Here is a 13,377-nt window from a genome sequence, read left to right as displayed (position 1 = left end):
ACATGAACAGAGCTAGCCATCATTGTAGAAAACATAAACCTCCACACTTTAACTCTTTACGCTAATAAACCCATCGACTGACCGCGAACGCTACGTTGCATCAGGTGGGTGTTTTTTTCCACAATCAACCGTCACCTGTAAGCTGCTGCTTGTGTCCTATTATAAGGACACACTTCACAACGAGAGAACAGAAGTGGTTTGGTTACACCGCAAAAAGGAAGAAAAAAAAAAAAGGAACCAGGCAAGCAGTTTCCTGTCACCTACATACCGAGTTCACGGTTCAGGGCCACAGCGATCAGCCCCTCCATACGATCACACTGCTGAGAGGCGGGCTTCGTCCCACTCGCAAATCAAAGTTCATTGTTAAATGTGAATGGTGATTCAGAGGCGAATGTGTGCGGTGTAACCGTGGAGAACACGTTAGGTTTGTGTTAATCACCTGTTGTTGTTGTTGTTGTTGTTGAGGTGTCAGAGATGGACTGGTGCCTCCAGAAGCTGACGGCTGACCGCTGTCTGCACTGGAGTCGATTCAGCCTCTCAGCGAGACCTCCACTGTACGAGCAAACAAACAGACAATAGAGGATGTTGCTTGATGAACTCACGTGGCGTTCAAACAAAAGCTTGTGCAGAATTGTTTATCTCAAAAGAAATTTGATTTTCTGATGCACAACAGCAAGCTGTCGACGGCTACAGATAGCCATCTGTCAGATTCGGTGGGCTTGGAGATGGCGGTGACATTTAGCACCCACATTGTGACACCAGGTGTCCCTTTCATCACCGCCCTGCCGTGGAAACATTGACGTCTGGCAGCGAGCAATACGTCTCGTTACTTTCTGTGCTCTTAATATGAGGCAATACACTTCATATACACACATATATATAAAATAGCGTGAGGTAGGGACGATTGTTCTAATCAGATCTACCAGATCAGCCAATACTTAAGCTGCTATCAGCTAAACAAGACCCACATTAATGTCAAAATTCTGTGTTTCTGCGATCATTCATTCATTTATAGCGAGCTGCTGACACTTCATCATGTTGCAGGATATTACACACACACTGTAGTCAGCAGAATAAATAAAGGGGGGAGGGGTAAGGGAAAACAATTATCGGATTGGGAATCAGCAGATAGTTCAGATATCAGATTCAGATTCACGGTACAAAGAGCTGAATTGGTGCGCACCTAATGTGGCTTTTTCAAAACAAGAACAACATTCAAACCTTTGAAATTTCCTTCTCTTCTTGGCGGAGTCCTCTGGAGTCTTGGACTGCCTCGCCGACTGCGGCTTCTGAGGCGTCTGCAGCATCGCCTGAGCAGATCTGACCCAGTCGCTCACTGACCTCTTGCTGCCATCGGCAGTTTGGGGAGGAGAGTCCGGTCGGCTCGACGTCGTCGTGACGTCAACGTCCTCGCCGTCAGACACGTAGCCGGAGATCTCCAGCTCTGTCATCTAGCGATAGAGGCACGATTATTTATTCATTTACCTTAAAAAAAACTATTATTTGACCCAATTTTGAAACATGTCACGCTTGAGTTAATTTGAACATCTTACAGTATTAAATTGCAGATAAATTACCTCTTCATATTAAAAGGATATTAGATATTTAAAAAAGGCCTCAGCCTTCGGTAAATTCATAATGAGTCATTAAAGATTAAATTAATAAATTCAATCATACAGTGGGTGGGGATATGGTACAATACTACACTGTCAGGCTGATACGTTCACAAGTGAGGGCTTGAAGCTTTTTTTCTTTCTTGCTGCATAGCTGCTCACTACACCTGAGGGACTCGGTTCTCATGGAAAACTTCACGGGAGAAACCCGAGTTCCTGTCATGTGCAGACAAGACCAGCATACCGGGCTCCAACGTGCTGTCTCATTTGAATCAACTTGGCCCTGCTGGGCGCCGTGCCAGCAGACGTCACACTCCAACCAGCTACGGAGAGAAAGGAACACTATGTTCCTGGCCGCCGCTCAAAAATGTTTTCACCCGGCACCGAGAAGCATTGTAAGTACACAGAGCTCTGCTGCGGCCTCACTACTCGCATGTTTCCCTGAACAAACAGTAGTAAAACATATGTTTATAGCGGTGCTCTGTTGACACGGCCCTGATCAAGCAAAGAGCCCCGATGCGGTCGAGGTTCTTGACCCTTTTTTTCAAGCGGCTGTTGTCAGAGGACCGGGACACGCTTCATCTGGGAAGCGGCCTTGAGATGCAAAAACCGCCCTCACAGCTCCGCCTATCCACTCTCAGCGCTAGTACAATAACAGAGGAATCTGGCAGACATACGTGGAGTGAGTCAGCCGAACATTTATGTGGAGCTACAAACTTTGACTTGGACTGGGATGGTCTCTTCTGTATCCTGTTAGATCCGGTTCAGATTTAAAAGTGGCAGTGTGTAAGCAAGCTTTCCGGGCAGCGAGGAAATTCAAATTGGTATTTTTTGCTGCTGTAATTGCATAAAAATGACCAAATTTTGTACTGAAACGTTATTTAAAAAAGAATGCCAATTACCCTTTTGTTTCTTTTTTATAAAATCTAGAAGGTGAAAGCATCCTGGTCCAATTGTAAATAATTAAAGTTATTATAAGAAAACCTCTGAACAGGAAAAACGTGAGGAAACAGGAAGTAAAATAGTTATCGAACGTTCTGCAAAACGTTTTTGGTTTAATGTGTGCACAACGCTATGAGAACCTACTCGCAGTAATACTAATAATGTGCAAAATGTTGTAAAAATTAATGCTTTTCCAAAATAAAAAAAGGAAAAAAAGCTAGATACCCAAATGTTCTTCCCATTACTGAATGTGCACAGTCAAAAAACAACAACATAGAGACATTTCAGTACAACCACATTTGAAAAACGAGGACCTACTTCTGTCTTTCTAGGAGGCCTCGACCACAAGCCTCCAGTGAGGTGATCTGAAGTCTGGTTTGACCCCAGAGAGCTGATAGCAGCAAATTAAACTGTGACAGGAGGAAGTAGCTGGGTCTGTGGGGGGGATGTTAATCTGCTTCCTCTCGACACACAGCCTGCAAAAAAACTCAAGATACTTGTGACTTAACTGCACCTTGAGTTTGTCAATTGGCCGGCACATTATTGTACAAACGCTGTGCCGATTCTATCGATTACCGGCTTCAATCATCACCATCCTGTTCAGGGAACGCTTCCCAAAATCGCTACCGACAAAGACCGCATCGCCACAGTACTGTGGCCGCGTCTAGCAGGTCAAATACATGATGTAGGCGTGTGCTACAACTATTAAAGCGCTGTGTGCGCTCTTAACACCTTCACCACTCCTTGTACATGCCGTAAATGCCGGCTCTGCCTTCAACAAACACTGATCCTGAAGGAGTCAAAGTCTCCTCGGCACACAGGAGGGCCCACGACAGATGGACTGCTATGATAACACTAGAAACATGACAAGTGTGTTCAGTAAACCACAGCGCATGCATCATATTACCCGGTGTTTCTCAGGGTTGTTTTCTTTATAGATTAATCTGCTGTTTACTTTGATTCCCGTTCATATTCAGTGAGCAGGGAAAAATGGAGGCAGAGCCCAAGCTGACATCATTGAAAAAGAGTTTTAAATCACTGTAACGTAACACAAAATGCAGTAAATCCCAAGATTTAAGTCGCTGGAACAATCAAATATTTGGCATTTCTGCATTTCTGTGTTTTGGTTCCCATGAATAACGATATTGAAATGATTCAATTCTTTACACATCAGCGTTTCAGAGGATAAAAAGCATCTATTGTCTGATTATTTAACATGTGCTTGTGGATAAGAGGCAGCTTCTCCCTCCACACACAGTCAGGGCTTTATTGCTGCCTCAGCTTGTGAACTTTGACAGATTGGATTATGAACTAAAACTGGAGTTTTGCTGGTTTGAGCCTGACGGGCTCTTTCAGGACATGCAAAGCTCCACCTAGTGGTGCGTTGGCTAAACATACCATCAAATAATAACGAAACCGAGTAAAAACGACGCTGATGTGAAGACTTAAAAAACATATTAACACGAGTATTATTTTGAATTATGCAGAGAGGTATACATTCATGTAAGGCCAAAACTGAAGGTAAAGCTCATCTCAGTGAGAAGACAATCATCTGGTGTCTCACTGGACTCTCGGAAAAGTACTGACACTTACGGCAATACTTCTAAGACAACTGCATGCACTGGCAGTCAACCGAACACTATTAATTAGAAACACACTGGAGTTATGGAGTGTTAAGTGGTTGTGTGGCGCCATCTAGTGTTCATTACAACACATGAACCGTGAGAAAATGAGCGCGTCGGATGCAGTTCGTGGAGGAAACAGAACGTATCAGAATGAGGTCACTCACATCTGTAGGTTGAAGAGACAGATCTTCTTGTTTCTCATCAAAGGACTCTGATTCACAGTCAGAGATTTGTTGCCCGCTGTCCTCTTCAGCATCTTCCTCACATTCATCCAGATCGCTGTCTGTGTCGATAGCAGGAAGGTCTTCTAAAGAAAGACAGAAAGAAAAGAAATCAATACATGAAAACAATCACCTCAACTTGAGTTCCACTGACTAGCTTTTTCTCACAGCAGTGACCACAGGTCCTTAACTTAAAGAGTAACTTTGGTATTTTTCAACCTGGACTACATTTTTGGGGATAATAATTTTTTTAATTGGTCAGGAATTGAGGGAGACACAATTTAATCGCTTGCGCCAACTCCTCAACCTCAATAAAAGTTGTTTTCTTTGCCATTAAAAGGCTCAGAATATCGTTTTTGATTGTTATTTCAAGTGTCAACATTATGGAAAGGACCTTACAGAGACATGAAACTAGTCTGAGGGCTGCTGTAGTCAGTTTGTTGGGTTAGAGTACAGAAAAACATAGCTCAGAGCCACCTTCAAAGCTTTTCAGTGTCATGGTTGAACTTTCAGATGATTTCCACAATGCTGACGTGACGCCACATTTCAGAACGAGATTTGTCCGAGCAAAAAAAGACGAACGAAGCTAAAGAAAAAGGTTTTATTTCCCAGTCGGGTTCTTTCAATAATGTAGAGAGACACTTACAATAACAATCTGAGCCACTGATTGTCATTTCAGTCTGTTTAGCAGCTGCAGCACTCTCACCCCCGTATAGTCACTTCCGACACAAAAACATGGAGAAATAGGGTCCAGGCTGAAAAATACCAGTCACTCCAAAAGAGTAATAATTCAACCTTTTATGAAACACTTATTCACTTTCTTGCAGAGTAAAATAAGAAGATAGTTTCCACTCTCAGACAAGAAGAGTGAACTGTTGTCACACTTAACTGTGTTTAAGTCTCATGATTTGAATTGTGATGTCTGAGACAAAACAAACGTCAGCTCATGAAAAGCTGAAGTGCACAGTTAGAACAATCTAACATGTTCCAGCCACGACTCAGCAAGTCACAACAGACTCAGTGTACCTCGTTCAGTGCGGAGCATGCGCAGCGCTCTGGTGTAGGACTGAAGGGGAGCCGTGGGTCTCCCTGATGGTCTCTGAGGAGGTTGTTGCTGCTCCTGGGTCTCATCGTCGGACTGTTCACTGTCACTGGAGCTCCACGCAATGTGCACCGGGTCCTCTTTACCAGCACTGGTCTGCACTGAGCAAACACAGGAGGACGTAAGAGGACAACATCACGCCATGGTCGGGAAAAGATGAGGCAACTGTTTTAAAATTTTAACAATTAAAACCTCAGAGACACGAGTAGCCACACTCACAGAATAAGTAAACAAGATTACACATTATTTACTACCATCTACTATATATTTACAGTAACAATATAATATAAACACATTGCACATCCCTTAATGTACTAAACAACATAACTAGACTAAAACAACTAGTTACCTGAAGCAGGAGACTTTCTTATCTCAGACAGTTTCCTCCCTGGAGTCTTGAGATTCTGCACCAAAAACACCATCAACAACAATGTCAGAGCACCAGGGGGAATAATGCATGAGAGTTTAAGGTAATGCGAGTATTATATGATTATATGCATCTCATTGTTATCGACCTTTATCACTGGAGTGTCCACAAAACTGTCTCCACACGTCTCCCAGCTCTTAGACGCAGATGAAAGTGATGGAGCTTCTCTCCCCACTTGGTTTACGACATCATCCGGGAAGAAAACACACTTTACGTCCTTGTAGCATCTTCTACGCTACAAAGGGGAAAGTAATAAACCAGTTAATACATGTCATGACAGGTAAACAGGCAGATTCAGCCAAAAGCTAACTAGCCTGTAGCTTTAAATGTTAGCATAAAGTGGCTAGCAGTTTAGCTAGCTAGCTGGCTGGTTTCTTACCTTTCTGGAAGACATGGCGACAGAATAAAATAGAGTTTAAGCCACAGCTGTAAGTTACACGTGTGTTCACACAACGCTATGTCATTACATGTCTTGTGTTGACCCGTCGTTGTGCAGTAGCGGTTTGCCGGTGGTTGCTTAACTCACTAGTTTGCAAACTAACGAGCAGAACACAGAGTTCATCTGTTGCTCAATCCGAAGAGAAGAGGGGTGCGTTTCATTGTTCAACAGCGTGGCCCGGAGGCCGCCCGGGTGTGAGTGTGCGTGTGTTTGTGTGTGTGAGCTTCTCATTTAAAATTACATCAGTGGAAGGTAGCTATAGTACAGTACTCTTACTCAAGTACTGTACAATTTTGAAGTACTTGTTGTACTTCACCGGAGTATTTCCACGTTTGTTTGATTCATTGTATATATTGTGCATTTTAATTTTTATATTTTTTACTGTTATTTGATTTATCTGTAGCATAAATGCTGCCTTAGTGAAAACATTTCCCCTTGTGGGATTAATAAAGTAACTATATCATCTATCTATCCATCCATCCTTGTGCTACTTTATAGTTTTACTCCACTACAATTCAGAGGCAAATACTGTGTTTTTTACTGCACTACATTCATTTGACAAAATTACTTTGCAGATTCCGATTATTAATACATAAATCAACTAATAAATGAGGTATTATTATGGATTAGGTTACCCAGCAGTATACAAAGTACTTTAAATTAGCTCCACCCGTACCAGCTGATTATATTATGTATATTATTCTGGAAATGGCCATTCTGCCCTTTTGACTGCTTATACTTTTGGTACTATAATTGATAATCTTACAACTGGTCACAATAGAACACCACGACCCAATTAATGAAGGATTTACCTAAATTTAAAAATAGAATCTAACCTCACCTGCAGCAGATCATTGAGTTGCTATAATTATGGTCAGGGCTGGTTGCTGCTGTTGGAGTGACACGACAACACTCCCGTGGACTCGAAACGTAATTTTATTACAGCAAATCCATCCGAATCTCAACATCTTCCAAATAGCAGGTTAAACATACAAAAAGCTCACTTAACATACTAGTTTTTTTTTATTAAATATGTAAAAAGCAGGTCAAGTTATTCACAAATAAAATGCAAACATGCAACACGTTTTTTGGGGAATGCATAATGAGTGGGACGTGAAAAAAAACAAAAAACATTTACCATTCATTAATTATTGACAGTACATGTTTACATTCTTTTTCATTTACACAATAATATATAACTAAAGCATTATGGTGCACTGCCCAGTTCAATATTAGTAAATGCAATATTAAGAAAGGGTATACGATGTACTAACTGGAATATATCTGGAAAATTACTCAGTGAACCGACTCCCTAAGACCTGTGGCTTAAAAAAAAAAAAAAAAACATCTGAAATCTGAACAGACCACAAGTTTCAGCCGAGGTTAAAAACTTTAAAATGCTGCATCATAATTAAACTAGTCCACAATAACGTTTCTTCCTTCCCTACGTTTATGGCATACAGAGTTAACTGCCTTGTACGGCGTGAATAAAACATCGTTGATTATCTTGAAAATTTGAGAGGACAGTTGTGAAACAGTCAGAACTTGGCTTTATACTACATCGTATTCACAATTCACTGGCTGTATTGTTCTCCTTCATGAGGACACAATGCAGAATCTCGCACTATTCCTAAGGCTTAATAATAATAATAATAATAATAATAAATAATATGGTGAGGGTCGATGGACAGATTGTCCAAAACAGAGTCAAATGTCAGTGCAACGTATGAAAAGGAGGTTAAATAAGAGCTACTACGAGCCCTTTCAGGGCTTTGCTTATTGCATTCTCGTGATTATTATTGTTGATATGCAAAATAAAAAAAAATTAAAAAAAAGGAAAGAAGCTGGGAAGTTAACACTTGCACTGGCAGGTAACAGTTACCCGTCTAAACTTCAGCGGTTCATCACGTCTACTGTAGGATTTGTATTTCCACACACACACACGCGCGCACACACACGCACGCACACATGCGCACACACAGTCCTTTAGAAACTTCTGTGATGGTCTGAGCTTGTTCTGCTGGAGGAGGTCGTCTCCACAAACCCTCCGCAGCAGTTCACCAAAAGTCACAAAAAACATCGAACAGTGAGCAGAGGGATACAAAAAAATATAACAATAAAAAAAACTGTGACGGTGCTTCTATTCAGGAGGTTGCTTCATGTGCTCAGTCTTGGAGAGAGAACAAAAATAAACCATGAGGAAAAAATTAAAATCCTGTAACAGTTCTCACATATTTAAAAAGAGGGTTGTAACTGCAGTGAGGGATGATGGCGGTCAGTATTCATCCTGCTCCTCCTGCTGATCATCTGGCGCCTCCTCGTGGGCTTCCTGGTCCACTTCCTGTCCGTCGCCCTCAGCCAGCTCTGCTCCCTCCTGAAAAAATACAAAATACAAATTAATACTACTGAAGTATGCTCCACGTAGAGCTCCGATTCTCTTCCCCCGACCCGGGCCGGCTGTAAGGTCTCAAAATCCTCCCGGGTTCTTTCCAATGTTGACTGAAAAACCATAAGCAAGTCCCAATTAATTAAAGAGGAGAAATGTCCACAGAGATCTATGAAGGTAGGCCCTAGGTGTTTAGTTATTAGCTATTCTGTTTTTATTATCATTAACCTGTCACTGTCAAATCACAGACTCCCTCCTCTCATTAATGAGGAGAATTGTTACACAACCTCTATTTTATTTATATTTTTTTAGATAGATAGATAGATAGATATAGATATATATAGATATAGATATAGAGAGAGGCTTATGTCGGAGATCATGTCACAACCGTCTGTTACCGGCTGCAAAGACTCAATGTGCGTTCCAATACCCATAATACCACAGTATTTAGCATGCCAGAAAGAGATTAAGTATATCCCAATTCATGGTAGGAATGCCAAAAAAATACCAGGATGCACCACTGCATCTGGTTACATTTTGCAGTGAGCAAGCCAGCGTGACTTTCTGGGTGTTCTGACCCACGATCCTCAGCGCAGTAAAAGATACGTCACATTGAGCGAGCTACTGAGAGAGCACAGGCATATAACGGAGCAAGGTGCACGTTATGATGAAACAGTATGTTTCCACATGATTTAAAAATCTTATCTCAGACAAGAAAAAAAACAAAACAGCCTCCAACTGTCCATAAATCCTGCTCGGATCAAAAGGAGGGTCCTGGACTGACCTGTTCGTCTGAAGCGTACAGGACCTCCATTAGCCGATCCACAAACGGGGCGCTTTCTTCTCCCTGGTCCTGGCACAGCAGCTCCACCTCTCGCAGCTTGCTGAAGTAGTAGTCCCTCTCCTTCTCCACGCCTTCCAGTGCCGACTTTAATGTGTTCATCTACAGGACGGAGATTCACAACACTGTGTTTAGCATCAACGTCAAAACAATGGACTTTGGTTAAAGACAAAAGGCAACAGATACGCACAAAAATCAACTCGACAAATAACAGATTTTGCTGTTATCTAAAGCATGAGTCACAGAGAGGAGTCTTGATCTACTCATTGTTCAGATAATCTATTGATCCGTTTAGTCAGTTGTCAAATTAAAACTACCACAATGTTTTTTCATTTGGTAGCATTTGAAATGCAATACTTTGGGGTTTCTTCTGACCACATAATCAAGTTCCAGCTCACTTTCAGAACGACTGGCTGTGTTTACAGAAACATGTTGGATCTCTACATGGCTTCTGTTTCACTGGATTGTGTATGTGCAGCTCTACATCTTAAATCTCCTCCGTCGTGTTCAGTGCAAAATACACTTATTTAGACGTCTTTCTTTTGCATGTCGTATTTTTCTACTATTACATCACAGTGGATGTAAACAAGACTTTGACACAGATCAATAAAAAGTAAAAAAAAACAAAAAAAAACTATTATTTGCTCACTTTGAGTAAATATTTAAAAGTACGGTAGGCAGCTATTGCAGCCTTTATCTACGTGGATAGGTCTGCATCAATCAACATGTTTTTAGAGAAGCTGCGGGCGTACCTCAAGATGGTCGTTGTTGTGAAGGCTTGAAAAGCTGCAGAAGTCTTTGGTATAAGAGACTAATAACCCGGCTACATTCAAATGAATCATGATTTTACACGTTGCTGCATTTCCTTTTGTGCAAGAGTATCAAAGAGTGGAGGTGTTCAGAAATGTTGTTCAGTTTATGATGTTTAGCGCTCTGTCACAGCCATCCAGAGGTGAAACCATCAGTGGAAAATAATCAACAACTTTTTAAAAATAAATGTATTAATTGTCTCAGTTATTTTACAAGCAAAAGGACAAACATGTGTCTGGTTCCAGCCTCTTTAAGCTTTTCTTTGTTCAACATGATGGTAAACTGAATGTCTTTGTGTTTTGGAGAGTTCGACGACGTCACGTCATCAGGCAACGGGCATTTCTTATTATTTTCGGAAACTTTAAAGATAAAACGATTAATTGATTAATCTAAAAAAATCATTATCTGCAGCCCTTCTACCATCAGTGCAGTTTACAAGTGAACAAAGTCAGTGTAGAAATGTGAGTAATGTGAAGTAAATACAGAGTTTGGTGGTCAGATTGTTGGTCGTCAGTTTCAGAATAACGGGTTCAGAATTGAGCGTTTCCTAAACGTACCTGCTCGGTAAGATGTGTGACCTGTGCTTCCAGTTCTTTCTCTCCTTTGGCAGGAATCGGTGTCGTGATAGCGGGGATCTTTTTGGCTGACGAAGGTCTGGATGTCGGTGTTGAGATCTTGGGGGTTGTAGAGCTCGACCGTGACGCTCCTACGGCAGACAAAAGGTTTATTACTCAGGGACGGACGACTGGCAACGTTACACCAACTTAAGTTATTCTCCCACAAGGAAATTACACAATTTGTGTGTTTTCTGAGATTGAAAGAACTCAATAGTCACTTGAGTTGTTGATGTGAAAATAATACCACGGCTCCGGTACATCAATGTGAAAACATGCCCTTGTGTCTCCAAACATAGCCTTCCCGTTCCTTTCCACTGCAGGAGAAGCTTACCTGCGGTAGGGGAGCTGGCTGCATGGTGGGACTTCTTTGGCAGGTTGAAGATCTGCTCACCGGGGTCAGGGGGGGGGATGGCATCCTGACCCTGTCTGGCTGCAACCGGGTCGTACTCTTTACCGTCGTAATTGGCATCGAAGAACTTCTTAAACCACTGGATGAAATCGAGATTGTCCTGAAACCTGCCTTTGACCAGTTTCTCTACAGGAATAATCTGAATCGCGCGGGGAAAAGAGAATAAAATATAAATTCATGCAGTTTAAAATGAAACTGCAGATACCCTGAACCAGATTAAAGTGCGGTTAAGGGACTCACCTTGTCCACATTCATCCGTTTGAAGGACGCCTGCAACAGTTTGAAATTGTGAATGTACTCGTGCTCCAATTTAGCTTGAAACTTGACCTTCTTAAGACTGATGCAGCCCGGGAAGAGCAGATCCATGAACTGGCAATACGCTGCTCCTGAAGACGGAACAAAATGTTAGTGGAGTGCATAATCCCTCGCTCGAAAAGTAGAAGACTAGAGCCGAGATATAGGACAGGATTTAACATGACTTTGCACGACAGAAATCCACTGGAATAAAAGAAAGAGGGAGTGCAGATCATTGACCCGGTTTCCTTAAAAAGATAACTATTAATGCAGATACTTGGTAACGTGGCTAATATTAACTGACGCCTCGTTAGACCTTCATCCATTTTAAAAAGAGGTTACCAACTCAACCTGGCAGTGTGTCAGCCATCAGATAAAACTCACATAAACCCAACTAGAGAGCACACACAGGTAATCCACATCAAACAAGTAGCTTAGAAATTGGATTACTTGGTTACAGCCGGAGAACACGGCAAGCTGCAAGTGTATTTATAGACAAGCCTCTGCCAGAGAGAGGAGAGCATGTTTCCACAGGTTGCTTTAACTGCCAGCTTACACAGAATGAATTGACCCCCCCGTGCTCTACAGGCGAAGATGTAATCTCCTAAAAACACGCTTCCCATCTCAAACGGCTACTTTGACACAGAGGGAACAAGGAGAGAGGGGAGAGAGATGCGTTTCCTTCCGTTCTCACCTGAGGAGAGCTGCTCCACCTTCGTGTAGTTTAGAGAGACGAGATCGTTAACCCAGGCCGTGATGTCATGCCTGCTCATAGTCTCCTGGGTTATTGAGGTAGAATATACGTTGACCGCCATCCCCCAACTGCAACAGAGAAAAACAGCAACACTTAAAAACAAAAGCAATGCATCTAGAATAAAGCTACCGTTTCACTTTGCCTCAGTTTAGTCATCATTAAAAGGGTTTCTCATGAATTCCCTGCCGATCGTCTAATTGCAGCTCTAGTTTCCTGCAGTTTTTTGCGACACATGCTGATCTAAAGAGTCTCTAAACTTATGGTGCACAGTGACAACACACCTTTATAGCGGTACACATTAGCTATATTAACACCTAGTTTGCATAAGACCTTGTCAGCCATCTTTGAATTTGTGCCTGGGATCCTTTAATCTGATTTTACCTGCATGCTGAATAGAAAGCCGCAACAAAGTTGGATTAGGATGTAATATTACCTGCTGGCTTCGAAGGCACATGCCTCACTTACACTGAGGATATTCAGGCTCACATACAAAGAAAGCTTCAAAAAAACATAAAAAGCATCAGGGATCTCAAACTTTGATCCTTAAAGCTACAGATTAAGCAGTTACACCGCATGGCCACAGCACAATGGATAAATGCATAAAACGTGTGAACTCTCACACATTGGGTTTACCTGACCTGCAAAGTATATCAAAGACCACTGAGGTGCATCTCTTCCCATTATTTAACAAATATAAGCAATTTAGTTGATCCTGCTCAGACAATTTAATTATTAATCTTGTTTGCAGTTTACCTGACAACATGCGAGTGTCTGAATCTTTTTAATGCATTGCAAAAACACAGCATATGTTTGTGGAGGTCAGTCCTTTAAAGCCCATTTGGTAACCGAAAGTACATGCACACTACAGTCTGTATTTTAGTGTGTGTGTGTGTGTGT

The 13,377-nt window shown here is 41.8% G+C and overlaps 2 protein-coding genes across 8 annotated transcripts in view; both read right to left on the bottom strand.

Annotated features, from left to right (window-relative positions):
- The window catches only part of spidr (scaffold protein involved in DNA repair), a 28,885-nt gene extending 22,107 nt beyond the window's left edge, over positions 1 to 6,778 (bottom strand). For 3 of the 6 annotated variants that reach the window (XM_031865232.1, XM_031865230.1, XM_031865228.1), the window contains exons 1-7: positions 6,310 to 6,778; positions 6,019 to 6,165; positions 5,853 to 5,907; positions 5,428 to 5,604; positions 4,345 to 4,487; positions 1,222 to 1,451; positions 440 to 552 (exon numbers count right to left, since the gene is read on the bottom strand). In XM_031865232.1, coding sequence (XP_031721092.1) covers positions 440 to 552; positions 1,222 to 1,451; positions 4,345 to 4,487; positions 5,428 to 5,604; positions 5,853 to 5,907; positions 6,019 to 6,165; positions 6,310 to 6,324 — 880 coding nt within the window. In that variant the 5' untranslated portion in view covers positions 6,325 to 6,778. Of the gene's footprint in view, positions 1 to 439; positions 553 to 1,221; positions 1,452 to 2,873; positions 4,488 to 5,427; positions 5,605 to 5,852; positions 5,908 to 6,018; positions 6,166 to 6,309 lie in introns of those variants that run through there. The other 3 variants (XM_031865229.1, XM_031865233.1, XM_031865234.1) reach the window with 3 other exon arrangements.
- A 509-nt stretch (positions 6,779 to 7,287) lies between these two features.
- The window catches only part of mapre2 (microtubule-associated protein, RP/EB family, member 2), an 11,683-nt gene continuing 5,593 nt past the window's right edge, over positions 7,288 to 13,377 (bottom strand). For both annotated transcript variants that reach the window (XM_031865415.1, XM_031865414.1), the window contains exons 2-7: positions 12,421 to 12,548; positions 11,673 to 11,818; positions 11,355 to 11,571; positions 10,964 to 11,112; positions 9,540 to 9,698; positions 7,288 to 8,743 (exon numbers count right to left, since the gene is read on the bottom strand). In XM_031865415.1, the coding sequence (XP_031721275.1) occupies positions 8,645 to 8,743; positions 9,540 to 9,698; positions 10,964 to 11,112; positions 11,355 to 11,571; positions 11,673 to 11,818; positions 12,421 to 12,541 (891 nt within the window). In that variant the 5' untranslated portion in view covers positions 12,542 to 12,548 and the 3' untranslated portion in view covers positions 7,288 to 8,644. The remainder of the gene's footprint in view (positions 8,744 to 9,539; positions 9,699 to 10,963; positions 11,113 to 11,354; positions 11,572 to 11,672; positions 11,819 to 12,420; positions 12,549 to 13,377) is intronic.

The sequence above is a fragment of the Anarrhichthys ocellatus genome, unplaced genomic scaffold (assembly GCF_004355925.1).
Source record: "Anarrhichthys ocellatus isolate YVR2014 unplaced genomic scaffold, GSC_Weel_1.0 scaffold32, whole genome shotgun sequence".
Classification (NCBI taxonomy): domain Eukaryota; kingdom Metazoa; phylum Chordata; class Actinopteri; order Perciformes; family Anarhichadidae; genus Anarrhichthys; species Anarrhichthys ocellatus.
Note: the sequence above shows the minus strand (reverse complement) of the source record. Positions and strands in the feature narration are given on the sequence as shown.